The 26,670-nt window shown below is 42.1% G+C and overlaps 2 protein-coding genes across 7 annotated transcripts in view; one reads left to right on the plus strand and one right to left on the minus strand.

Moving 5' to 3' along the window:
* Positions 1–12,341, plus strand: part of FHIP1A (FHF complex subunit HOOK interacting protein 1A) — a 95,095-nt gene extending 82,754 nt beyond the window's left edge. For all 6 annotated transcript variants that reach the window (XM_052777083.1, XM_052777098.1, XM_052777091.1 and 3 more), the window contains 4 exons: positions 479–1,519; positions 5,121–5,299; positions 5,585–5,723; positions 9,834–12,341. In XM_052777083.1, coding sequence (XP_052633043.1) covers positions 479–1,519; positions 5,121–5,299; positions 5,585–5,723; positions 9,834–10,084 — 1,610 coding nt within the window. In that variant the 3' untranslated portion in view covers positions 10,085–12,341. The remainder of the gene's footprint in view (positions 1–478; positions 1,520–5,120; positions 5,300–5,584; positions 5,724–9,833) is intronic.
* Positions 12,342–22,282: 9,941 nt separating this feature from the next.
* The window catches only part of GATB (glutamyl-tRNA amidotransferase subunit B), a 52,232-nt gene continuing 47,844 nt past the window's right edge, over positions 22,283–26,670 (minus strand). Inside the window, exons 12-13 of the mRNA XM_052777183.1 lie at positions 25,324–25,458; positions 22,283–22,746 (exon numbers count right to left, since the gene is read on the minus strand). Coding sequence (XP_052633143.1) covers positions 22,618–22,746; positions 25,324–25,458 — 264 coding nt within the window. The 3' untranslated portion in view covers positions 22,283–22,617. The remainder of the gene's footprint in view (positions 22,747–25,323; positions 25,459–26,670) is intronic.

Here is a 26,670-nt window from a genome sequence, read left to right on the forward strand (position 1 = left end):
CAGATCATGAACTGAGTTTGATTTGGTAGCAGCTCATGGGAGGAGGTGGGGAAGGATGGGAGGGGAAGGAAATGTGGTGGCCAACAATAAATTGGGGAAGCCTGGACTGGAAAGCTTATTTAATTCCTTCCATGTGTCCAGGTCTATTGAAACCTTATTTTAACAGCTATCTAACTTGAATATGCATTTATGAAAATGCACAGATACATGACAGCAGCTCTGGCTGCTTCAGAGTGGTTGCTGTTGTTTTAAGGTTTGAGTGTGGGCTGGTCTCTCAGAAATCTTTAGTTACAGCTCCATCTTGGCAGTAGGAACCAGTCATGTATGTTTATGAGCAAATCTCTTCATCTTTATGGTTTGATATTCCTGCCTTATTGGATGGTTAGGGCTAAAGACTCTATGCCGTTTCTTAGTAGATGCCGTGCTAGAGAACTTGTGGTATATTACTCATGATATGAATAATCTTCTTTACTTTCAGATTCTGGTAGACGCTCTTCTGAATCTATTTGCATTGTGGAATATGGAAGAGCTGTGGACATCAGCTACTTGCAGTATCTGGGGGAAGCTCAAGAAGCCATCCTCCAGTGCCTGAAAGACTGTAAGGTTTGGTCTGCCTTGTATGATGGAGTAAACCCTGATCCGGACACCTTTATCCAAACGCTTGCTGAAGAGAACAGTACAGATGTGGAATACCCCATGTTTCGGCTCCAGCAAAGGGCACCTAGCACGTGTAGCTCCTCTCAAGTAACTCCATTCGGTGAGAAGATGCAGTTGGAGCTAGAATGGGATGATAGCTATGACACGGGGATTTCTCCTGGATCTGATGTGAGCTCACCACAACCATATGATGATCTGGGAAGCACTGACATGCAGCCACCTGCAGAGCCACCAAAACACATTCAAGAAATGAAAAAAAATGCCATCATGCTAATCAAAGGATCTTACATAGAGGAATCAGACTTTCAGGATGATGTTATTGTTTACAGGTTATGTGCCCAGAAGGATACTCAAGATGATGACAACTCTAAGGAGAAAACTTTAAATGCAGCCAGAGAATATGAAGTCCAAAGCCAGACTGTAGTCAATGGGCCTCTTGCAAAGAGCCAGCTGGAAATGGACTTGGATGAGCACAGTAAGAGAAATTCAAGCTTGACTCAAGGTGTAATGAAAGAACAAATAAACCAGAAAATGATTGCAATTGATCCACAGCCAGACTTAGAGTTGAAGCTTCCTCCTCAGGAGGAAGATCGTAACTTAAGTGTAAGACTGCTGAGCACAGATGGTGAGGATTTCATTGCACAGTATGACAAAATTATTAAGGAACTGGATCCAAACAGTGCAAACTTGGAGGAGCAGAAGTTGGATACTCCTGAGCCTGTCTCTCCTGCAGAAGAGGAGGATGACTTTGAGAATTTCTCCACAGACACCCCTTCTGTGGAGAGCATGTCATCTCCCTTTGGACCAAAGGAGGATGTCTCTCCCAAGCATGCTGCGAGGAGCCAGAGTGCTCCATTTACAGGTGGAATGTCCTGTTAATTACATAATACAGTTAATAACAAATGCAGGAAGGCATGGTGATTAAAGGTGGCCAAATGAGATCATACTGTGTGGCACACAGCATGAGCATAAAGAAAGTAACAGTCCTGGCACTAAAGAGGGTATAGCCCAAATAGCTGAGATCGGTCCAAGGAGAGTGAGAGATCCAACATGAAAGGAGAGCAGAGCAATCAGTGTGGTGACAGCAAATGGTGGTTACTCGAGGGGGGGAGGGGGGTTGGCTGCTTTTTTTTGTAATTGTTTAAAATCTTGACCAGGGGTTACGTTGTTTGTATGTGAGAGCTCCATCATTCTAGAGAAAGCTTTTGCAATTGAAAGGGGATTGGCATAACTGTTCTAATATACACGCCCCAGGTAAATAATTTGTTTTTCTGGTGGCTTTCATCTCTGATGCTATGGATGTGGTATCACGTTGCCATTTTTTTTCTCTCTGCTATTTCACATTTTAGCACGCGGTGGCAGCACCGGTGCCATGTCTGTACATGCCTGTCTCCATGCTCTGCCCTGCCATCCTGTTCCTCCAATGTCAGGTCTGCCCTCGTTGTTGGTATGCTTTTCTGTCTTGTGCCAGGCAGCAATTTAAGCTTGGTATCTGCAGACTGCCCAGCCATTCAGGAATGACAGTGCTACCGGAGGTTAGAGTGGGCTTTTGATCTGTATTTGTACAGCTCCTTGCACTGTGGGCTCCTGGTCTTTAATTAGGTCTCCTAGATACCACAGTAATGCAAATAATAAAAAATAATAATGTAACTAGGTTTCCTCATCCAAAACGAAACCTCTATAAGATGGCTTCTCGTTCGTTTGAATGGAGGGGGGAAAACATTTGTTGTCCATTGAAATGCAGCCCTTTCTGGTCAGCTGTGGCCAGCATGCCTGGCACTGTTTCTTAATTGAAAAATTCAGCCTGTTTTTAAATCAATTTGCTATATTTGCTGTGGTAGCAATTTCCTTGTACTGGAAGCTAATCACATTCAAACCTTGCTGTTTCCCATTATCTGCTGTCAAATGTAGCTCAAAAATGTTGTCCTTGTCTCTTGTTCTTCATTGAGTCCCTCTCTCCATTGTTCCCCCCTTCCCCCATACCCCACAAACCACAAAACCCCCATAACTGAGCAAAACAAAGGGAAAAAACCCCAACCAAACAAAAAACAACACAAAAAGCCTTGCTGTTTGCTCCCCATCCACATCCTGTTTTACTCTTAGGCTGTTTACCTTGCTTTAATGGAGATCTTAATGATTGCAAGGATGGAGGTGCTCATAACAATACCTCAGAAATGTTAAGGTTGCAGTGTCTTTCAAATATAATAATATATTTAATTTGAAATGCTGTATTATGTTTGTAGATGTGTGTGATAAGGATTCTTGGTTGCTTTTGCTGTTTTGGGATGCTGTCATGGGATGGGGCTTCTCTCTGCAGAATCAAATAACCAAACAGAGGTTCCCACACCCAGTAAGTGTCAGCAGTGAAAAGATGCTCTCTTCAGGCCTATGGATCTATGAAGAAAATGTCCTATTGGTGTCTATGTGCAATTTAAAAGCATTAAACTCTATCATCCCTGTTTTCCCCTAAGCAAGAAAGAATGTGGTGTTCAGAAACAGGAATTTATATTCTGCTCTCCCCCCCCCCCCCCCCCCCCCATCAGTGCTTGATTTTGTGGCCACATAGAGATGCACAGTCAGGAGAAGAATAATTTTTTGACTTGTCATCTGTTTACCCTGTTTCTTACAAGGCTTGCAAACTCTGCTCAGTTCCTCTGACTCTCATTCCAAAAGTTTCTTGGGGGAAAAAGTCACTCTGCCACTGAGAAATTTTTAACTGTATCTTGGTAACCTCTTGCAGTGGCATACAGCACTTGTTACAAGTATCTAGCTTCAGCTTTACCTACTCAGCTTTGAAGTCTGACCTAGAGGAGAGAACAGTGATGTATCTCAACTCCTTCTTTTGCCATCCCTTTTGATACAGTAGGGCTCCCACTGCACTGTGGTCGTCAGGAGCTCTGCGAAAATGTCTCCATGAACATGAGAGGGGAAGCAGTAGGTTATGTTGGGACAGGAGGAACTGTATCTCAAAAAAAGATTTTGGGGCTGCTCCATTGGGTACACAGGCAGGGGGGATTCCTGCAGGATGTGATACCAACCTTCACTCTAATGGCTGACATGGTGGTTGAAAGGTAGCAGCCACGTAAAGCCTTGTCAACAATGGCCCTCCTATCTTTCCTCTTGTGACTGGAGCTGTGCCGGCATTAGCTATGATAGATGAGTCTCGAGGGAGTGTTTGCTTTATACTCACGGTTGCTATAAAATATTATAGACTTCAACCTTTACTGAAACTCTGTTCGGTGAAGTGGCAATGTAGGCACTTCTGATTTGATCCTTACTGTTGCGCTGGCCCAGGATTGCTTTAGTCTCTGCCATAGTTTACAGAAGGCTTATTAAATGGGGCTAAACTGTGCCCAGGTAGCTCGAACGGCAGCCTTTTGCTAGCTGAGGGGAGCTGGAATGGGGTCGGGTTATGGCTACCTGCTTGACCCTAGAAATGCCTGTGGCATGCATCTTGTGCTGGGGAGTAGGGTGGGATATTCAAAGTTAGCAGTGCTGTAACTGTGTCACCCAGGGATTCTTCTGTGTGGTTTCCCTAGCTTTTACGCAGCCAGAATAGTGTAGTGGGACTGGGTGTGGGACAAGTGTCATTTCTAAGACTTTACTTGCGATTAGGTCAGTCGTACCGGCTGCCTCAAGCATCTCACCAGCTCTGTCATCTGACGATATGTAGTATTTGGTTAAAGTCATGCTCAGCCTTGCAAAGGTTTCTTAAGCTTGAGCACTAAGGGTTTATGTACTTTTGTGGTAAATGCTTCTGTATTTCAGTGGTTATCCTGCGGCATGAATACACACACTAAAGCTATTATTTATTGGTGACATTTATGTGATAAAGCCTATGTCTACCAATAATTTTGCTTATAAATCTATTTTAATGTCTTCCCTGCTTTGTGTGACTGTTTGCAGTACTGCAAATGCCTTTTTTTGTGATGTTGAACTATCACAGATCTTGATTTTTATGTTTAGACTAGCATTTTTGTATTTTCCTTAGAACACCAGAGTTTTTTGATAAGAAAGCTAGCTGTAAATTACTTTGCCCAGTCCTTATGTAGAAATAAGGCACAAGAAGAGTAAAAAGGGCAGTTTCTCTTTACATTGAAACTAGTGGTACCGTTCCGATTAACTTCAAGAGGAATAGAACAGTAGACCATAACGTACTAGGCTAAATCCTTATTGGCATGTGTAAAGTAGAATAGTTATGCATGTTAAATATGCCATTAATGTAAACTGATTGGCTAGCTAGCAAAAGTGCTTCTAATCACAAAAGCCTTCAGCACCTCTGTTAAGTCTATTTTGTCTGTTAACATATAGTTTAGTTTTTCTCCCTGCTGGTTGTAATTAGCGTGTGGGAGGTCTAATTTGGTTGGTTATGATGATCAAAGTTCCTTTTAAATGCCTATTTCCTGGATCTTAGGATTTTTCTTTGGTGAAAACAAAAACATTGGTTCCTTCTTTTCTTACAGGACCGTTCATCAGCGTAGTGTTGTCGAAGCTGGAGAACATGCTGGAGAATTCCTTGCATGTAAATTTGCTGCTTATTGGGATTATTACTCAGCTGGCAAGTTATCCACAGCCTCTTCTTCGCTCCTTTCTGCTCAACACCAACATGGTGTTTCAGCCTAGTGTGCGGTCACTTTATCAGGTATTTGACCACAAGTGTTAGTTCTGCCTGTTGGAACAGTATTTTTGGTGTCTCGTTAAACCTTATGTTAGCATTTTTCAGTTCCACCTGTTGCTTTCCCACCTAAGAGCCTCTCATCTCGTTTTGATGTTTTAATTACATTTGTGCAAAGAACTGGAAATTCTGTGTGACCATAACTTTTGTTGTAACTGTGTTTTAATGCAGCTAGAGAAGGCCTGAGTATTCAGTCTGTGGCTGTGCTGGGAGCAAAGGAGGAAGAAGTAATTGTTACTGTTGTTTTGGCAGGTGCTGGCATCTGTGAAAAATAAAATTGAACATTTTGCTTCCGTGGAAAAAGACTTCCCAGCTCTTCTCCTGGAGGCCCAGCAATACTTGCTGTTTCGTGTGGACATGTCTGATGCTGTGGAAGAATTGCTAACCAAAGGTAAACATTAACCACACTTGGAGGAGTGCTGGGTGGAACGACTCACCAGTTACCTCTCTCTTTTTCTACAGAATGATTAAAAGTAGGTGTGGTATGTTGTGAATATCATTAACCAGATGTATCCTTCTGACTGTAAGCTGAGGATGCTCAGTAGGCCACAATATATGGATCTATTTGGATGTTCTTTGCTCATTAGAATCTTTCATCTGCTACAGAAAATGTCTGTTTAAAGGAGTAACAAAATGAGCTCTTGACTCGCTGTCACTTTGGCCGTAAACAAGCTTGCTTTCAAGGCATGAGGTGAGATGGCATATGTGCATGATTTCATTTCATTTTTAGCCTGACCTTCAGCTAGTCATTGGTTCTTCTTTGATAAATGTTAGGACAGAAGTCCAGAATGAATTGGTTTCTGTAACAATTGAATAAGGATTCATATTATGGTTTGGACTAATACTGAAAGAGATCAATATTAGCCAGAAAACTTTGAATGTGCTTTTTTGAATGAAAAACAAAACAACAGCAGGAAAAAGGGGTGGGTGGGTGTAAAAGCCAGGACACTTTGAAAGCAGTGGGGAGTTAAACAGGCATCATCCCAACAAGCCAGCTTTCTAGGAGACTTACATAACATCTGCTGCTTCTCAAGCATAGTGCATGCTACACCTGTCTTGACAGTTACCAGTATTTACACTGCTGTGGGGGAAGCTAGTAAAAATAAGCAAAATGAAGAATCTTATGTTCTAACTAAGAACTTTCCAGATGCAGCCAGGCAACTGGTAGAGTTGGGGCTCTGCCCTGAGGATGTGCATGTTCTCAGCTTGCTGCTGAGCAGGCAATGTTGGGTGTAGGTTTCCCTTAAAAGCCAACTTCCCACACATGGGAATGTGTCAAATATGGTGAGAGCAGTGACCGCAGTGACTAAGAGCTGACTCAGCAACAGGGTTGAGAGGCTGCATTTACAGGTGTGTGCTTACTCATCATTGGGAGTCATTAATAATCACTCCCTCTGCCTATACCTCTGTGAAGACGTTGATACTTTTCTTGGATTTCCAGAGGTGTGGAAAGTGGGACTTTTTATGTGCCATTTTAATTGTGTTTTCATTTTTCAAGGCTCTGAATAATAATTTACCTAGTTTCTAGTCAGCATGGTATGTGTTTCTAAGCTCTGCAGTACATCTAGTCTGTAGAATTATGATCTTGCTAAGGCTGCTTCTTGAAGAATTAGCCTGTGGAAGGTGCCTGCTGTAAAGGAGCTGTGTATTGCAAATGTCAGTAGCATTTTAGGCTCTACATTCTGGTCCCATAGATTAGAAAGCTTTACAATTAGATGGTATTGTAGCTAGCATGTGGGAGATGAGATTAGGAGGCAACATTTAGAGTCCTTTTTTTCAGGTGCTGGCAATAAGAACTTTTATATAATGCATTCCCAAGGGCATTTATTTATCCTTACTATTTTATGTCAGTTTTCTTCTGTGGGCTTCAGAATTTGCCAGGTTGACTCATGCTGGTTATTATTTAGGAATTTGAAACAAGGCTGCTTAGTCACCCTGTTGGTACATTTTCTTCTGTGTTGTGGCAACTCCTGCAAAGAAGGCACCTCTTGACAAATAGATGGAGAGTAAATAAATGTCTGGATAACTGCAGGCTTGGTTCCCAACAAGACTGGTGATGCAAGTAATCAAACTGTAATTCCTGTGGCAAGTTGGCTCAGTAGTCCATCAACCCACAGTAGTTCATTATATTGATTAAGAAGTGCGAGGTAGGAACTACTACACTAATGGTAAATGAAAAAAATAATAATTAGGAACTCCTGTAGGATTTCTTTGCGTTAGCTTGAATGCCACCTTTGAGTGTCATGCAAATAAGCTCTTCTCTGAGGGTTTTTTTCCCAAATGGAAGTGGTGAATAACCCCAAAGTTTTTTCTACAGGTCTGAGCATAACTAGCCTCCTACAGAATTCACATCTGAAAAACAGAAGCCAGACTTAGTGGGGAACACAAATGTAAAACCAGAGCATTTTCTTTCTCTTAACAGTGATGGTCTCTGAAAGTGTTTGAGCAGAAATGGATGATTTGTTATTTTCTGGTTGCAGTAGTATGTGGTTTCCTTACACAGTAGCTCGGGTTCTAGTTAGATACGTAGGGCTGTCATGATGTAGATCCCATAAGAAATGCTGCCCTTCTTTCAGTGTGTTGGTAACAATATCTCCAGAGTAATCATTTTCTCAATTGTATGATTCAGTTTGCATCCTGACCTTAGAAAGAAGTGGACAGTCTTGGTCAAAGAAAAAAATCAAATCTCTGGTCCCTAGACCAGCTTTCTGTGCTTTTCTCTTTTCTTTGTGTGGTGTGTGGTGGTTTTTGGTTTTTTTTTTTGCTGGTTGGTTGTTTTGTGGGGGATGTGTGTGTGTGTGTGTGTGTGTGTGTGTGTGTGTGTGTTCAATAGGCAGTTAAATCTGAATCAAAATAATTTTTAGGGAAATGTATCAATTTTGATGCTTTTTGAAGGGAAGACTTAAAAAAAAGAGCTTTGACAGTATACTAGCATTCTGGTTATTTTGGCTAAACTATTTAAAAAAGTAAAATATTAATTATGAAACATTTTGACATTAGAAAATCTAAAAAAAAAAAAAATCTTCAAGGGAAGCTCAAAACTTAATAAAGTTGTTTTTCTTCCCACAGTCAGAATTTTCCACAGAACTGAAATTCCTCTATTCTGTCTCTGGTAGATAGAAATTTGTAGAATAACAATATGAATGATTGATAAGTCTGCAGTTGGAAAGGGTTTTGAAACTCAAGAAAAGTACAAGTCTGTTAGATGATTAAGATGAAAATTTCTTTCGAGTATTTGGAAGTGTACAGTAATTCCACAGTGCCTTAGGAGAACTACAGGAAAGGAACAAAAGTGCAGAGCTGTTGAACAGAGGGATTACTCTGCTGCATCGGGTGAGGCATTCATCTGCGGGTCCTCATGTTAGCTGCTTGGAGAGGTTTCAGAAAAAGGGTGGTGTAACCTGAGACTGAGTTGTTTTAACATAAACTGCATGCACTTTAAGGGAAACCTCTTAAGCCAAACGCTACATTGCTGCATTATCTGCAGTATGTGAGTTAATACGAGAGTCCTTTATTTCTTTTTAATGATTTGCTTACACAGCTCATGAGAACATCCACTTGTAAGTTAGACAGGGTTTTATCTGTCTCTGCTTCTGGCCTCAATGACATCTTGTGGCAGTGAGTTCTGCAGGTTAATTTTTCTTTGTAAAGTATTTATTTCCATCAGTGTTAAATTTTGTCACCTTTTTAGTTTCACTAAATTAATTATCATCTAATTAAAGTGCAGTTCTGCTCCAGGTTGAAACAAGGAGCAATTGATTGAAATTTAAGTGCTTCTGTCACTGTAATTCCATGCGTTCTGATGCTTGAGCCCTGATCCTCTGAACTCTGGCAGCAGAGATCATATAGCAGAGCACACGGTGGTTTTCGTTTGCTGTTTTCTTAATGTTTAGTTGCTTTACAGGGGGTCAAAAGTAAGTGTAGTTAGTGGGACCTACAGCTGTAGAAAAATCAAATTTTCAAACGTTTTTTCCCTTAGTTTCTAGCTTGCTTCAAACTCCCATGGCGATGTGATAGCTCAGCCTCAAACCCATTTTCGCGATGATTCATGGGGAGAGGATAGAGAAAGAGAGAGAGAAGTAAAGTCCAAATGGTATTTTGATGTGGGGGAGTGCTAGAGCACAGTATCATTTAAATTGAGACAACCATGCTGGGTCTAGATGGGTAGATATTATCTGCTATTTCATAAGGTAAATCCATATTACTCTTCCCCTTGAGTCTTCTTCTGCGCACATACTTCTCTCATCAGAGCTGGAACTGAATAATATATAACCTGGGGAAAGATAGCTAATAAAAAATGCAATAGAATCAGGCCACATAGAACTTTAAAATGTTGGATTAGCGGAGTATCAGCCTGCACGGTCTGGGCGCTGCGAACTACAGCTCTGAACACAATCCTTGTAAACTGGGTTTGAACACTGTACAAATACTGTGTGTACTTAATATACTGAGCCTTTTTTTTTTTTTTTTTTTCTTTCCTCTCCTCTCTTCCTGGCTTTAGGTAATGTCCAGCACAGCAGCAATGTGGGGAAAGGAAGGAACCTCTCTGAAGCTTACCTGGCTGTACTCCAGCCTTTCCTGGGACAGAAAGGAAAGAAAGGCCTGGCTCATCCCAGCCTTCCTGCGCACGTGAGGAATGCCGTACTCGCAGCTGCCCTTTTCCCAGAGTTCCTGAAGGAGCTGGCAGCTCTTGCCCAGGAACATTCCGTTTTATGTTACAAAATACTGGGGGATTTTGAGGATTATTATTAGTGTTTTTTTTTTTAAACGTGTTTTAAAAAAGCTTTTGGAGTTTAAACAGATTTTTAATGCAAAGCTGCTTACAAAAGAAGGTTGTACTTCAATATTTCCTGAAAATACTTGATTTGGAGGGGGAACAAGGAGACAAAATGTTATTCCATGTTACCTTATATTAGGCCTTATAATTTCCCTCTGTGCTACATAAATTATATGAGACATTTCTGATACTGCTCTTACTGCAATTTCCTACTTCATCTCCTCCTCTTTACACAGCCACCCTTCTTTAGTGTCACTGATTCCTGTTGAATTTCTGCAATAGACACTTGTAGGTTGGCTAAGAGAGGCAAACATTTTAGATTTTCTGTTCCAGAAATACTTTTCTGGATAACTTGGTAGCAGACAGTTTATTTGGAAAAAACATTGCCCCATGGGGACAGTTCAGGGTATAAAAAATATACACAAAATCTGAACAAAACCCCTTTATGTGAAGGGTTGTGCTTCTTTGTGATTTTGTCCTCTTTCCCCCTTCCTTTCCTTTTCCCTGAAACAGGGTTCTTACCAATCCACATCTGAAGCCCTCTTTTTTAACTAGTGGCTCAGGTTTTTTGAATTCAAGGGGTCTTATATGTACTAAATCCATGACTAGCTGAAAGCAGGTGCTGGACCCTACACATACCATATTGCCTTATGTTGCAGACAGATCTGCAGCTATCAGCTGTTGGTCTTTGAAGTCAAATGAACTGTGTAAGTGGATGTGGATTGCAGACTGCCTGGAATTTTCCTTGCAGTTTCTCAGCATTCTTTGATAACTACTGCATTGCTACCTAAACTCTCAAGCATGCCTTATTTAGTAAGATTTGCACAAAGTACAAAACAAAATATTTCTATGCAAGCTATAATTAGTATGTAGTTTGTTTTTATGCTTATTTTAATAAGCTAAGGAAAGGTATTCAATATCTTTCAGTAGTATTAAAAGGACAGCAGGCTGGTTTTGTCTTTTTTTTTCTTTTTTTCTTTTTTTTTTTTTTTTTAATGAAAAAGGTTGGCTTGCTCCTGAAAGCTGTTCTGTTTTATTGTTAATTTTTTTGGTTAAGGGAAAGTTAAATACTGTGTGTTTACTTTTAATTTAGGTGTTGACTTTTCCTAATATTGCACTTTTGGGATGGTGATGGGAGGACCAGACTATTCACCAGCTGTACAAAAGGAAGGAGTAACAGGGAAAGCTGTCTGCTGGTGACTAACTGCTTGAGAAAATTCTCTTCTGTGAGTAATGGGCTTCATTAGAAGAATCCAAACATGATGAATTGGTGCATCACCACTGCATTTTGTCTTATCTTAGTAGCATAATTGTGCTTCCACTGTGCTGTAGTTGGCTACATAAAGAGGGGCTTAGTTCAAGAAAGCCTTAAACCCCTTTGTCCAGGAAAGAAACTAACAGTGACTCCAGGAAGTCTGAAGAAACAGAAATCAGAAATAACACTTGCATACATTAGTTCTCCTGCTCATTGTAATTCCATAATGTGGGATGCTCATTAATCGCATCCTGATTTTGAAACACACTTTCTCAGAGATTGCAAGGCAAAAGAACACTTTAAAAACAAAGAACAAAGACACTCCAGAAGAGTCTAATTAATTACAGGTCAAATTCCTGTGGAATTTGCAGTGCAATTTAAGCTCTTAAATCCTTTAGATGCTTCTGAAAAGTTGTACCTTTAATCTACAAGCTGTGAGACACATTCATTGTGTCAGACTGCTGTAGGCTGTTCCAAGGAAAAAAAAAACCCAAAGGGTATCTCTAACAAAATCACCTCAAGAAATTCTCTGGGTCTGTCTTCACTTGTTTGCTGTACAGTCTTCACTTACACAATGGGTGGGGGTCATGTAGCTTCCTGGCTGACTCTGGTTTGCTTTCACTTCTAACTTGTTTATTTTTTTAGGCACCATTGCATCACCATCCTGTAAATCACCTACCGATCTCCACATGGCCCTGTTTCACCTCACAAGCTTCCTTGGAAGCTGAAGCCAAGGCTGTGGGTTTTTTCTTAAATCTTAGTTATCCAGGTTTAAGAGAGCTCTTTCTTTTTCTTTTCCCCCCTGCATTGTTGTTGTAAATGGGCAATGAGTAAATTAAGATTTTTTTTTTTTTTTTTTTTTTTTAAAACTTGTTCTAGGACATAATGGTTTCTTTCCCCACTCCTACGTTCCAGTTCCCACTATTACCAGTAGTGCTGTCTTTCATGCTGTACTTGCAGGCCTGGCCTGAAGAGGTTCAGTAGTGTTGTGTTTTAGTGTTGTGTTGCTAAGTGTTTTAGCATTGTGGATGCAGGGTCAGTGCTTGCTCCTCTCCTCACCTCTTTTGCTAGGAACTTTATGTGAGCAAAAGAAAAAGTACCAAATGAGTGTGATCAGCTAACTTTTAGTGGTTCAGAAGCAAGTGCTAAATTGCAGAAGCAATCCAATCCTTTTTCTGACAGACTTTTAAAAAAGGAATGAAAAATAATTAAAAAAAAAAAAAAAGTTCTGCAGACTAGTGCTCAAGGCAGTAAGGTTACTTTGTGAACACTCCCTTTCCTTGTTTTTATTCTAAAATAAGAATCTTTATTTGCTGGGTAGAAGGGATTTTTTTTGAGATTGTTAATTTTAACTGGTGTTTTCAACAAATGTACAAAGTTTCATCTCAGCAGGTCTATTAAGCTACATGGGGATTTTAAAATGTGGACTGCTCAAAAAAGCATCTGTAAATTTGAGGAAGGGGAGGATTTACTTCATAAGCTGTAGTGGAGCTTATGCTCTACATCCAGTAGGATAAATTCAGCCTTTGAAATCTGGAGTCGTGTGGAAGACTTCTTGCTGAAAGGTCAGAACTGTGTTTGTGCGCAGTGTCCTCTTGTAAATGGGAGATCTGTCTGTCGTCTACCCAAAAGGAAGAGGTGGTTGGGTGTAGTGACCCTGGCTCAGGACTGTAAAAATTGCGATCATACGTGTCACTTTATATTACTTGTTTCCTGGGTGGGATCAGACTTGCAGCTATGTCTTAGTTGTGATAGTAGCATAATGTCCAGCACCCAGCAAAAAAACATATTGGCAGGAATTGCATCTTCCTGTCTTCAAAATGCAGAACCTGTGATTTAGCTTGAAAATGTTGATCTCTTGAGATTAATCACCTCTGTGTGCTTAAGTTCTTCAGCCAAATGCTTGTTTAATAAGCTTCTTCCTTCCAGCTAGATAAGGCGTTATCCCAGCTCTCACCAATGATGAATCTTTTTCCAAAAAACCCAATATGCCTATGGTCCAAGCTGTGGTCCAGCCGGTAGGGCCCTGGAGGACGCAGCGTTATGTTGCTCTTTCCAAGAATAAGGAAGTGCTCTGTTGTCTGGATTTCCCCACACTCACGCATGTGTGTGTGATTAGAGCAGTCCCTCTTCAGCACATTGTCTCAGCATCAGCCACGAATGAAGTGTCTTGGGGTTAGCAGATCTATTCCAAAACCTGCAGGTGGTGGCTCAGTGATACCAAAGTTAATTTCCAGTCTCCTGCTAGATGTTTCACACTGTGAATGCCACATTTCCAATGATGTAGCCTTTGAGTGTGTTTTTAAGCTGTTCTGCTGTAGCTAGGAATCTTTCTGGCAATTTCAACCTGCTATTTTTTTTGCAACCTACCTATAAAGTGAACACTTTGTCTTAAAACACTTGCAGTCATTCTCTTTTACCTTTGACCATTTTTGGATGCCCTGTGGGTTAGTCTCAGCACACATACACACATGGTTTGTATTAATTGGGCTAACGCACTTGGCAACTTTCATTCAAACAGCATCACCCTCTGCACACGCTGATCTTTGGGCATGTAGAGTCAGTTGCAATTCATGTGCTGTGTTGTGAGCCCTACTTACTGCCTTTTTATTATTCTATTCTAGGCATTTTTCTCAAATGTGATCTTTTCCATGTGTGCCCTAAAGAAAAATATAGGGTTTCTAATGACATCAAGTTTTTGTTGTTGCAGTTTGGGATGTGAAAGATGCACTGCCTTTTTTGTCCTGGCAACTTCTAGGCCTTGGTTTGGAAGAACAGAAATGAGAGCTTCTGTTTTCAGCTGTATTCCGTGGAGATGAGAAAATTCCCAGGAGTGGGCATGGGCTGTCCCTCCCACTGGCACACCCAGATGCATCCTTCAGAGCATCCGGTTCATAAACGACTTATTTCCTCTTTCATTGGGGTCTATCACTTTGTAAAAAGTCTGATGAATTCAGTGGTGTCATGCTGCTGTACCCACTTAGTGCATTTGCATTTCCGATGCGATTTGATCGTCTTAGTAAGATCGGTAAATTTCCTAGGATGGGAAAAAACATGGTGTGATTGGGGTGGCTCTCAGACATTGGCAGGGGCTGTGCTTTGGAATGGGAACAGAGCTGGATAGACAGTAAGCCTGAACAGCGTTTCTGCCACCAGCGCCATTCTAATTGCTCTTTGGCCCGGGCGCAATGCCTAAGTGGTCTGTTCACTCCTTCAGAGAAAAACATTTGCAAACAAATTTACTGCATCCCGCAGCGTCCAAGGGTTTAAGTTCAAGAGGTTAAGTTCTATTTACCAAGGGAAGTATACCATCTAGCACAGCGCATACGCATTCACTACCCTTTTGTGCACTCTGCTTATGCCTCACAGAAGGTTTTGTGCTTCAGGAAGGTTTTTTAGCTCCTCTAAGAAGCTCTAAAATCGCAAGGCTGGGAAGAAAAGGATGGGAGTGGTGTGATTTGGTGCAGTTAAATTAAGTCATTGTATCATTTGAATTTGTAGCCACAGCTCCTGTTTGAGGGCAGCTTGATTTAACAAGCAATTTACTGTGCTGTATTTACTGAAATTGCTATGTCATGCCTGCAGTTTTTATGACAGCTCCTGTTACATTTGTAACATTTAAACTGCATCTGTGGTTATGAGTAGAATACTGGGATTTTCCTCTTTTTTCTTTTAAGTCAGATAGCTCTGGCATAGTACAGTAATGTTACTGCTGTGTCCAGATCCGATTTAGATAATTACAGTATGTTCTTCCTTGCACCTTTTGAGCACTATCAGCAGAAACGGAGGGTATGTGACACTCAAGCTGCTTACGTTAATGAGCAAACCAAAGGTAAGATGCCGCAGATTAGCAGGGGGCACTTGCCTCTGTGTGAATGCAGTAAGAATTTACTTTTGTGTTGCTCTGATTTACCAGGGACCAGGAAGAAAAAGATCACACCAAACATGAAAAATGAATATGACAGTGTCCTGTGGTAACTGTCCAAGTAGATAGCACTGCTATGTAATGTTTTGGGCCAGAACTGCGCGAAGGAGGGTAAAAATTGCTCCTTGTTAAGGTGGTGTCAGACTTGCATAAATAGGTATTCAGATAATATGACAGTGGTGCCAGCTGTCTGACCGCAGACAGCCACAGAATGCAACGCTATTTCAGTGACTCTGTTGTTGGTGGAAGCCCAGCTCTGACTAGATGTACTTTATTTTTTAGGGGCCCCCAGCTTTTCTAAACACGTTGTGGCCCAGCATCAATGTACTTCATTTGTTATGAGCTCAGCTGGAAGCCTCTTATTTATGAATAGGAGCATTACTTGGATTCTCAAATATGTAGGTGCTTAAAGTGGCGTTTTGTTGCTGACTGTGCAAATCTTCTTTTTGTTCATTGATTATAATGGTTCTTGTGTGGCAGCTGGATTAAATTAAGACTGAAGTCTCTGGGCTAAAAGCCCTGATGGAACTTTTGTGCAAAGGCTGCATTTCTCAACCAAATAACTTTCTCTGGTGCTTCAGCAGACTGCCCGCATACAATTATGTATTGTGGACTAAATACCTGCAAACTTACATTTCTGACAAAGCCAATTCCACAGCAGCTGTATTTTATTGCACTCTACTTTAAAAATAACTAGCTTGGATTTAGACCAAAAAATAACAGGGATGAGTCAAATCCAAGACAACTAAACTGTGTCCAGCTCAGTGCTGCTGTGTCAGTTTGGCCAGAGCTCAGATGAAATGCCATTTCATCCTCAAAGGAGAGGGAGCAGCTCTGGGTGTTGGTATCCCTTGCTGCAGCTTGAGCCAAGGACTCATGCCTCTCGAGGTGTCCCTCGGTGTCCAAGCACAGCTTGGTGTTGGAAACTCTTACCAGTGTCTGTTGTGAAACTCCGGAGTCATAACATCTGGTTTTGAGCTTCAGTGTGAAAAACCTAGGGGCCTCCAAGACCAGTCTGAAAATGTGGCCTCTCAAGCTTCAGAAATGAGAAGGTAAAATACAACTTTACTGATGGTTATGCCTGCTTAGTGGGTGTAAATGCTTTAGATAATTAAAGCTGTGGCTGATGCGACCATATGTCAGGAGAACTCTTGCTTTGTGCTTACACAAAATGCCTGTGCACGGAGGGAGCATTCCCTACAGTGAAACTGTTGGCCTTCAAGTGCTCTTGTTAGGATTAGGTCATGGTGGTACAACCTCTGCAGCTCTAAGTACTGAACCCAGCTCTAGGCCTTTCTCCAAAGGCTGCGATGACAAGGCAACAGATGTGGCATAAAATAATCGGCTGCCTGTGTATGTGCTGGGGTAACGTGGGGTCTGGCACAGCTGTCACCAGTCTTTTTTTGGGGAGAAGCTAGCAGGTGAGAGGGAGTCATTTGCAGGGTCATGAGTTGGACCTCACACACAGATAAAAGGGAGGAACAGCAAAGGTCAGGGTCCCTCTCCATCTATACGTACAAATGGTCAGCAAATGCTGCAGACAATTGTGAAATGCCTGTACACCCTTACAGGGAGATTTTAAGGGTCTGGGACTAGGATAGTCCTAGAGGGAAGACTCAGTACTCATTAGGACCATGCACAGCTGCGTTGCTCACTGAACTCTACCTGCTTTTGCATCTTTGTTGCCTCATGGCAGGGCCTGAACAGTTCTGTAGGTTTGCTTTGCTGCAGTTAAAATTCAGGCTGTACCGCCTGATGTGGGGTGTGCGTCGGACCATGGTCAGAAGAGAAGGAGCATTCCTGGTGGTTTTGTGTTTCCGCTGCAGTCATCCCTAATTACTGATCTGGGTTGGCCCAGGGGCTCCTCTAGATGGAGTTTAAATTTGCCATTGCAATGGGCAGAAAAAGGCGCAGCAAATTATGGGTCATAACAACTTAGGATTTTGTATTTTATTGCCTTCCTCACACTGTTTAGCAATAGAATTCTCTCATATATATATATATTACCTGAAAGTTTGCAGCTTCCGAGGGGAGAGAGATGACTTGCACTCAACAGCCAATCCAATGCAGGTAAGCTTCTATGCATTTGGGCCGATAAATCTTGACCTCCTATCCGCTGTAACTTGGTTTTATATGGCCATTATGTGAAGCCGAATCCAGTGAACTTCGCAGTATTTGTAAACAGCATTGCAAGGAAGATGCAGGCCACAAGGGCGAAAGACCAGCAGCATGCTGTTCCATCTTTTCCCTCGCGCAGTTTGAGAGGAGTTGAGTGAAAACCTAGTTTGTTTTTCTTTACGTGAAAAACCCAAACGCTCTACATGTTGAGCATGCACAGAAGGCCGTAAGTCACTGCAAAGGTGCTGCCAAGGTCAGTGGTTGTGAAAGTGTGTAGGTAGAGGGATGCTCAGAAGAGAAATGAGAACATTACAGTACACTGACACCATGCTGCAGAAGTGGAGTGGAAAGGGCCACAGTGAAATCACAGTGTGAATACTCTAGCTGTAAATTTTTTAGTTAAGGTTCCTATCATATGCTTCTATTTTTAGCATAGTTAAAATTAAACTCTGCAGCCGAGGCTGAGCACTAGAAATTCTTTCTTCACTACTTCAGCATTGCCGGCATCTTTTTAGACAGCTTTCTTCTCCTCTTCTGCACTCTCGGATATGGGATACTTCAGCTATACAGGATAGTAAGTATCATCTCTCCACCCTCAGGAGTGACCTCCCAAAGGACTTACAGCAACGAGTAGATGAGATTGTCGTGACAGTGTCTGGTGTCAGCTTTTAATTTGTGAGCATTTTCCTTGGCCCTCCGTTCATGGACGGTTACTGCTGAAAATCTGCATGAAACTGTCCTTAACTCACCCTGCCTAATGCTGTTGCACAGATGGCATCTGCAATCAGTAGATCAGGGAGCACTGTTGTAGCTAAATAAGACATGTAAGTTGGGGTCAAAGCCTCAATCTTAATTCTTGAGTTCCTAGCTTCAGTACAACCACACTTAAAACAGCCTCTCCCGGTCTGCAAAATGTTCTGACATCGAACACTTCATAGTTAGGCTCTGCCCTTTATCTTGCAGACTCACCTGTCCTATGGGTTTTTTTATTTGTCTTTACAATAGCAGATATTAAATTCCTTGAGGCTGCTGCTTTGTCTTTTAATGTGCTCCATTGAGTACAGCTGTGCAAATATAAACCAAAGCTGTTTTGCACAGTACAGAGTTCACTTGTGGAGTATTTAGAATTTGCCTTTAGCTCCATTTAGGACACAGAGGAAGGTGGTGGTTGTATTTAGGCTGCTGTATTAGGCCCTTGGCAGGCAAAAAAGGATCTGGTGTTTTGGTTGTATTGGTCCAATGAAAATGGTGTAAAGTGACTGATGAGCCCCTTAATGCAGACTGCCATAGTAGGAGCAATGGTAGCTGGCCCTGGTGAGCCTTCTCATTGCTAGGCCCTAGCACTGCCAGCTACCACTGCTTTGATGAAGTTGATAGCTGGTATCTCCACAAATGTTAAAAAGATTCATCATCTTTATCTCATTTGACTCAAACCACTTCTTTCTATCAGAAAGAAATTTACATTTTGTATGCGTCTGCAAAAGATTTCTTTAAAAAATTTAGAAGTGACTGTTTCATAATACAGTGCAAAATTTATAGACTATAGCTGCTCTTTCCCTTCCCTGGAAGGGGAAGAATATTGCAATTACTCCTTTTTAATCTTTCTTGTTATCCATTGTGTCTGGCAGGTGGAGGTGAAAATAGATTTGAGATGTACAGTAAATCATAGAATTGTAGAATGGTTTGGGTTGATAGGGACCTTAAAAGATCATCTAGTTCCAATGCCCCTGCCGTGGGCACGGACACCTTCCACTGGACCAGGTTGCTCAAAGCCCTGTCCAGCATGGCCTGGAACACTTCCAGGGATGGGGCATCCACAGCCTCTCTGGGCAACCTGTTCCAGCGTCTCACCACCCTCATAGTGATGAATTTCTTCCTTACATCCAATCTAAATCTACCCTCTTTCAGTTTAAAGCCATTATCTCTTGTCCTATCACTACATGCCATTGTAAAAAGTCCCTCTCTGGCTTCTTGTAGGTCCCCTTTAGGTACTGGAAGGCTGCTCTAATGTCTCCCCAGAGCCTTCTCTTCTCCAGGCTGAACAACCCCAACTCTCTCAGCCTGTCTTCATAGGAGGGGTGTTCTATTCCTCTGATCATCTTCGTGGCCCTCCTCTGGACTTGCTCCAACAGGTCCATGTCCTTCTTATGTTGGGGGCCCCAGAGCTGAACGCAGTACTCCAGGTGGGGTCTCACGAGAGCCGGAGTAGAGGGGCAGAATCACCTCCCTTGACCTGCTGGTCATGCTTCTTTTGATGCAGCCCAGGATACGGTTGGGCTGCGAACGCACATTGCTGGGTCATGCTGAGCTTCTTGTCAACCAACACCCCCAAGTCCTTCTCCTCAGGGCTGCTCTCAATCCATTCTCCACACAGCCTGTATTTGTGCTTGGGACTGCCCTGACCCATGTGCAGGACCTTGCACTCGGCCTTGTTGAACTTCATGAGGTTTGCATGGGCCCACCTCTCGGGCCTGTCAAGGTCCCTCTGGATGGCATCCCTTCCCTCCAGCGTGTCGACTGCACCACACAGCTTGGTGTTGTTGGCAAACTTGCTGAGGGTACACTCGATCCCACTGTCCATGTCACCAACAAAGATGTTAAACAGCACTAGTCCCAATACCGACCCCTGAGGAACACCACTTGCCACTGGTCTCCATTCAGACATCGAGCTGTTGACCGCAACTCTTTGAGTGCGACCATCCAGCCAATAGTGGTCCATCTGCCAAATCCCTGTCTCCCCAATTTAGCAACAATGTCATGTGGAACAGTGTCAAATGCTTTGCACAAGTCCAGGTAGATGAGGTCAATTGCTCTTCCCTTATCCATTTAAAGATCTAATGCTGTAGTCACATAGACTACTCATACAGAACTTGGCTCATGATTTTCAACCCTATTAGCCCAGTGTAATTACATAGGAAAAGAGTGGCTAAGAAGAAGTAGCCATTAAGAAGACATCTACCAGCAGTAGCCATGCTACAGTAGTAGAGATCCTTCCTTCTTTTAAACGCAGCTTAATTATTACTTTTCCAAATACATCATTGTTTTGCTTTCTCTTTTTTTAAGAGGCACCCACTACAGCAGAGGGGAAACAGCACAGCAGCATCAAGCTGTGCAAGAAAAAGCATTAACCTTGGAGGACCACCTTTTGGAAACAATTGTGTTTTTCTAAACCAAGGGAGTACCTTTAAATTAAGATTCAAGATTTCATGCAGAAGCCCTTGTGCCTTTTCATTTCTTGCTGTCAGGGCAAGAGTTGAACAGAATTCCAAAATTTAATGTTTGCTGTATAATTCAAACCTTCATTGACTGAACGTTTACCTGGAAACTCACACCACTGTAAGTAAAAATGGTACTTTTTGCTCATGATGTGAAAAGTGATAGTAAAAGCCTTTGTGTGAAGGTCAGGTTACATGAAAATCCTGGGGGGGGGGTAGTTTGGGGTTTTGTTTTTTGGGGAGTTTTTGGAGGTTTGGTTGGGTTTGTTTCGGGGTTTTTTTGGAAGGGTCACAGTTTTTGATTGCAACTATGTTACTGCTTTTTGTCAGCTATATGGCTTTTGAATCGTGAAGTTATTTTTATGTGAATAATGGGTATACATTTTATTCATTAAATGTATTTGAAAACCATGGGCTTTTTTTTCCTTCTAAGTAAGAGTTCACACTCAAACCATGAGCCAGTTTGTACAGAAATGTCCTCCTTGAAACATACATTAGCACTGCTACTCTTGAGAATGAACTGCCATCAACCTAGTTTGAACCAGTGTTGCAAGGACCACATTTGCAAAAGGTGACTGAATTCCCAGGGCCCCATACCTGCTGCGATCCTCTGACAATGTCTGCCCTGCAGGCAGATCCTAAAGAACAATTCTGAAGAAGTATCTCTGAGGTCTGAGATAAACGTGATCTTTAAAATGTATGGCTTAGCAGCCTGCAGAAGGGATTTAAGAACTTCAAACCCTTAGTACTAGATGGGAATTCTTTCCCTAATAAATGTAAATTTGATAGGCTGCCTCTAGTTGCGTTTCCTGTTAATGGTTTGATCAGCTGAAGTGGGTTGGGACTGGCAAGTTAACTCTAGGACCCTGGATTTCAGTGGGTACTTAAAGCTAGGAGCTGAAAAATGGAAGGTATAAAAATAAAACAGCATATAACACCCCTTAGGATTAAATAGTGGAGCAGACCCTAGGACAGAGCTGAATCTTGCTCAGTTTTGGTAAGCCAACTGCATGTTCAGTTCCTTCCACAAAGTGGTGCAGTTCCAGGTGATGGCAGAAAGCCATCTGCCAGAGAAGCATGCAGCAACTGGAGGCTTGGAGCATTTGTAACATAGGGTCAAGTTCTCACCAGCAGACAAAAACCCAAACTGGAGCAAATGGTCCCTTCACTGGGCTACTGCGTAAGAGAAAGGCACGACTTGTTCTCTGTAGTGCAGGGCTGGCAGAAGCACATCTGCTATACTGAACTTCCCAGGCCCTAAGGGGATGTGAACCTCGGAAGGGCTCAGGCATACATCCGTTAGGCACTCTTCAGAACTGAAAGAGCTGCGAGTAGGCAAAGCAGATGTTTAGACACGTAACAAGAAGGTGGTGAACAAACAATCTGACGCTAATTCTTAGATGTAGGCACTTACTTATCTGTTTGTGGCACCAGCCTCAGGCACTTCCTTATGAAACCAGGAAGAATCATAGCAGTGGATGTTGTTTTCCCTTCTGCTAGGCATGGAGGCACACGTGGTCATCTTAATTACTGCTAGGTGTTTTAATCATTGTTACTAGTGTGCTCGCACGAATTTACAATGACTTGTTGTTGTGCACCACCAGATTTCGTGTTCAAGATCTGTGAATTTCCCTTCTCACAAAAAGGCAGCTAGAAAAGCTGAGTTTACACTTACTTTATTACAAAACTAACCAATACAGCTTCAGCTCTCTGCATACTCACAGACATCCCTGGGAACTTGTTTCCCGTGGCTGTGTGGAAATCACATTTCTGAATGCCACACCAAAGTGAGGGAGATGCAAATGACTGTATCATCTCCTGCTATTCTTTTGCTCATCTGCTTTGGGCTGATGCATCCGGGGAAGGGTAGGATGTAATGCTGCTTGAAGTATAACCAACAGTCCTCATGCTATGGCACCAAAGTTCATTTGCAGTGAACCAGACAGAACGAAGCACATGTCTTCTGCAGACACTTGTATGGTTTTTCTCTTGTGGCTACTCTGACAGCTTCTTCTCTAATAACTGCTTCACCAGAACAGGATTGGATCGTCCTTGTGTTTCTCTTTGTACCAGCCCAATTAACTTATTTAGAACTTTTCGATTTCCTGCCTTTATCGCCATAACCTTTAAAGAAAAAAAAAACCAACAACAAAACAACAGACACCACTGTTATAGGAAAATCAGACATCTTCACTCATTCACAGCCAAGGTATGAATAGTTTTGTCCTTTCAGATCATTGTGTAGAATACTATATATTTGGGGCTAAGGTGTTATTTATAAAAACTACCTTCAGCTTTGCAATAAGCTCCTGCTCTGCTCCCATGAGACAACAGCAAGTCCCTACAGCAGCAAGGCCTTACAACTAATAGAAAGATCTCCTCTTATTGAAAAAGTCAGAAAACACTTTTGGATTTTAACAGAGTCTGCAACTTGAACAGCGACTTCCTGGAAAAGAGCCAGAAAAATGAGATGACTTCTTTTGCTAATAGGATCTACCTTTTTACTCAATATAGTGTTCAGTTATAACAAGTAATTTGCATCAAATCATAATCTATTTGATAATATTTGTGAGGTCCTTCAAGCACAGACGTAGGTGTTTTTCTAACAGCATGTTACTTCCTTTAAGCAAGGAATCCTTTGCAACACAGCAATTAATTAACCCATCAGAAATTCAACCTCCTATCAGGCAGCTAGTGTTTGATGCACAGTCACCTGCAAAATAGCAAGAGCCATATTTAAAAGCTAAGTAAAGCCACTGAAAAAAGCATTGGAAATTTCACTTTCAGGCATTCCTAAAGGAGATGCTACTGCTGAAAAGACAAGCGTCTGGCCTTCGTATTGTTTGTGTGGCAGGGAAAACATTCTCTACATTGTCAGAGTTACTGGGAAAAACATGATAGCTTCAATTAAACAGGATGTCATATTTACAGATATTAAGGGAAGGATTGCGAACATATGAACCACCAACTGTGCCAATACCAAGCACAAATGCAAATATTGCTGCTCATTACGGTATCCTAATTATTGGCAGTCTAAAATCTTCTCTGTGACATCACAATACAGAAAAGACTCATTACTCCTGATCTGCTAGAAATTACCTATATGGGGCAGAGTGCAGAACAATCCAGGTGATACTGCATTTTCAGAAAGTGCTCTGCATTGGCTTGAGCAACTGTAAGTTAGTTCATTTTAAAGAAAGTTACTATCAAAAAGCACGGCATACTTTTTTATTTTCCCTGTCAAGTACTCAGCTGATGCTATTTTGTAAGGTAAGCTCTCACAGCAATTTAAAGCAGTGAATTACAGGCCTTCAAGGCAGCTTTTGCCTTGGCAAAAGATCATCTGGAAAAAGTAGGGAAGAGAGGCCCTTCTACTGCATTTGGCTTGACTAAAACAGTGGAAAACAGAGGAATTATTACATTCTCAGAAAAAGCACTATTATTGAAATGGGAGTGTAGTTATGGACCTTCAGCTTCTGCACTTCCCAATCAGTTCTTGTGTTCTTTCTATCCACACTTGTGCTTCCGTACCAGTCTGAAAATACAGCAGCACTTTTATCAGGCTCTGCAAATGAGTCAGTCTGATGGAGGTCACGCCGACCTACTGCAAGCTCATTCTCTTTATCAAAAGCTCTTGCAGAGCTGTTAGCATCCCCCAATGAGATCTGGGGTGGGTGGTATTGTTCTCAAAAGATGTTAATGTTTTTTTCCAAATGGCAAATGTATCTAGACAATGTTTATGTTAGAAACAAGCTATTCACTTCTGCTTTTACATTTTGCTCCAGAGAACATATAAGCACTTGTTTTCATTTTGCTTTTTATAAAGCAGATTTTAGACTCTGTCAAGATCCCTTCCCACTCCTTCCCTTCATGATCAACAATGTTTTTTTCCCTTTTTCCCAGCTCAGACCTTTGTAGACCAATGAGCCACGCAGGCTGCTGCGTGTCCTTCCAAGGAGATGGGGAAGAGCCAAAACCCCATCTTTCCTACTGCAGCATTTGTGCTGCTGCCACAGCCCAGCACCAGAATAGCAGAGCAGACAGCAGCTCTGGAGGCACTGATGCTGCTGCCACGGGGGTCCGGCTCCTCCCCACCCCACAGACATTGTCAGGCAGGAGAGCCAGCTAGACTTGTCTCTTTGGCAGAGGAGGGAGACAAGGACATGGCGAAGAGAAAGGTGCAAGTAAAATTTTTGCCTTGCCAGCTCTGATACAGTCTCTAATTCCATAACTAATATATGCCTTGCTGGCAGGTAACTTCAATCTCCAGCTTCAGAACAGTTTAACATTGTTGCCCTAATATCACAAGAGATGACACAAAAATCAGAGTTATGTGGCCGGGTGGCCAGGTCAGGTTAATGGCAGTATAGCTGAAGAGGGAAAGAGCCCCACAGTTTTGCTTTCCTGCATTAAATTTTTATGGTCTCTCAGAATGACTTAGCACATTAGCCAGACTGGTAATTTCTTTTGCTGATCATTTTGTGTATGCTTCAATTTCCAAAAAACCACTTAGTAAAATAAGAAAGGAGAAGAAAAGCCTGATAATAGCAGAGCAGCAGCTTTAATGCTCCTATACTGGCTCCAGAGCTCAAATGCCAATCAAAAGGAGGGAAAAAAAAAAAAAAAAAAGGCCATTTTAACCCCCTTTTTAGAGCCACAGACTGCCATAGTGCACAAGCTTCCCAGCACCATCATAATCACCTCATTTTCTTGTCCATCAATCACCGCCTGGCAGATCTGTTCAAGCTCTTTTTGATCCTGTATCAGTTCAAGTTCCTTTTCTTTAACAATTTCAAGAGGAGTCTTCCCTTCTCCCTTCCACAATTCTGCAAGCACCTGAAAACGACAAAGACTAGCGAAGGTCAGTGTCTTGACATGCTTACATGCAGTATTTCAGTTACTGATCCAAGAAGCCAGATTTTAGTTAAAGCAAGAGCAGATTGTCTAAATGTGAACAAACCCAAGATTTAATCCTGCACCTCGCTGAAAGAGCTCTTGTACCCTCCCTCCTTTTCTGCATCCTGAAATAAGACAAAACATTTTCACTTACTGCATGAGTACAGGTTAATGGTTCGCAACCGGTGCTCTGCAGCCTACCGCAGTACTGGGAGCTGCCCGCTACTACCAGTGATGGTACCTCTTCAAAGTAGTTTGCCGAGCGCAGCCCCTGTGTACCTCGCTGCGCTGAGCCGCTGCTCCCTCGCTGGGAGAGGGGGGTACCATGGCAGAGACTGTCACCAACTGCAAGGCTGTTCCTCCGGCAGTACTCGTGCTCATCTCGCATTATTCACAAGAACTGCCTGAGAGCAGTAAGGAAATGCATCTCCATGAGCAATGTCTCTGCCCGGGAACTGACGATTAGCTGACTATTGTACCAAGTCCAATCCCTGGTAACTCATCCCATTACCAGTCCTCATCAGCAAGGTGTAATGAGGATACATATGACAAAGCAGAAGAAAAATAGTGCTGAGCAGAATGAATGCAGCAGCTCCAGCCCACCTATGCATCACCTCCAAGTACTGGACTGCTGGGTGAACCAAGGCCCCTGGAATAATCACTTGTTAACACTAGGGTGTTTTCCTATGCTGTAGCAGGGCTATCGCCCTGGAATAAACTTGAGAGAAGAGAACATTTATAAAAAACCAATTTCCTTGGGCAGTCATTTGCTGTATTCCCTTTGCTCTTATTTCAGAGCTGTGGGAGGAGAAAAAGAAAACCCTTATTAGAACAGCTGCTTGTGCTCCATCCTGAGCTGAAGATATAATTGTATGTTTGGGCCATTGCTGTGTACCAATATGGAAATAGATGTCACATCAAAATTTCAGCATTTAATACTCACTGTAGGATGAAGATGCTGCTGGGATGGGGAGACGAGAAGGGGCATTCAAACTGCATGTTAAATAATTAGCAGGGCAGCAAGAGAACTTAGGAAAAATGAAGCACGTGGGATGGTATTTCAACTATCCCAGCAATTTTCTTCAGCATGAAGGATTTTCTGGTACAAAGACCTTCAGATAAACACTTTTGTAGCCACAACAGGTATTTAAG

Source organism: Harpia harpyja, chromosome 2 (assembly GCF_026419915.1).
Source record: "Harpia harpyja isolate bHarHar1 chromosome 2, bHarHar1 primary haplotype, whole genome shotgun sequence".
Taxonomy (NCBI): Eukaryota; Metazoa; Chordata; class Aves; order Accipitriformes; family Accipitridae; genus Harpia; species Harpia harpyja.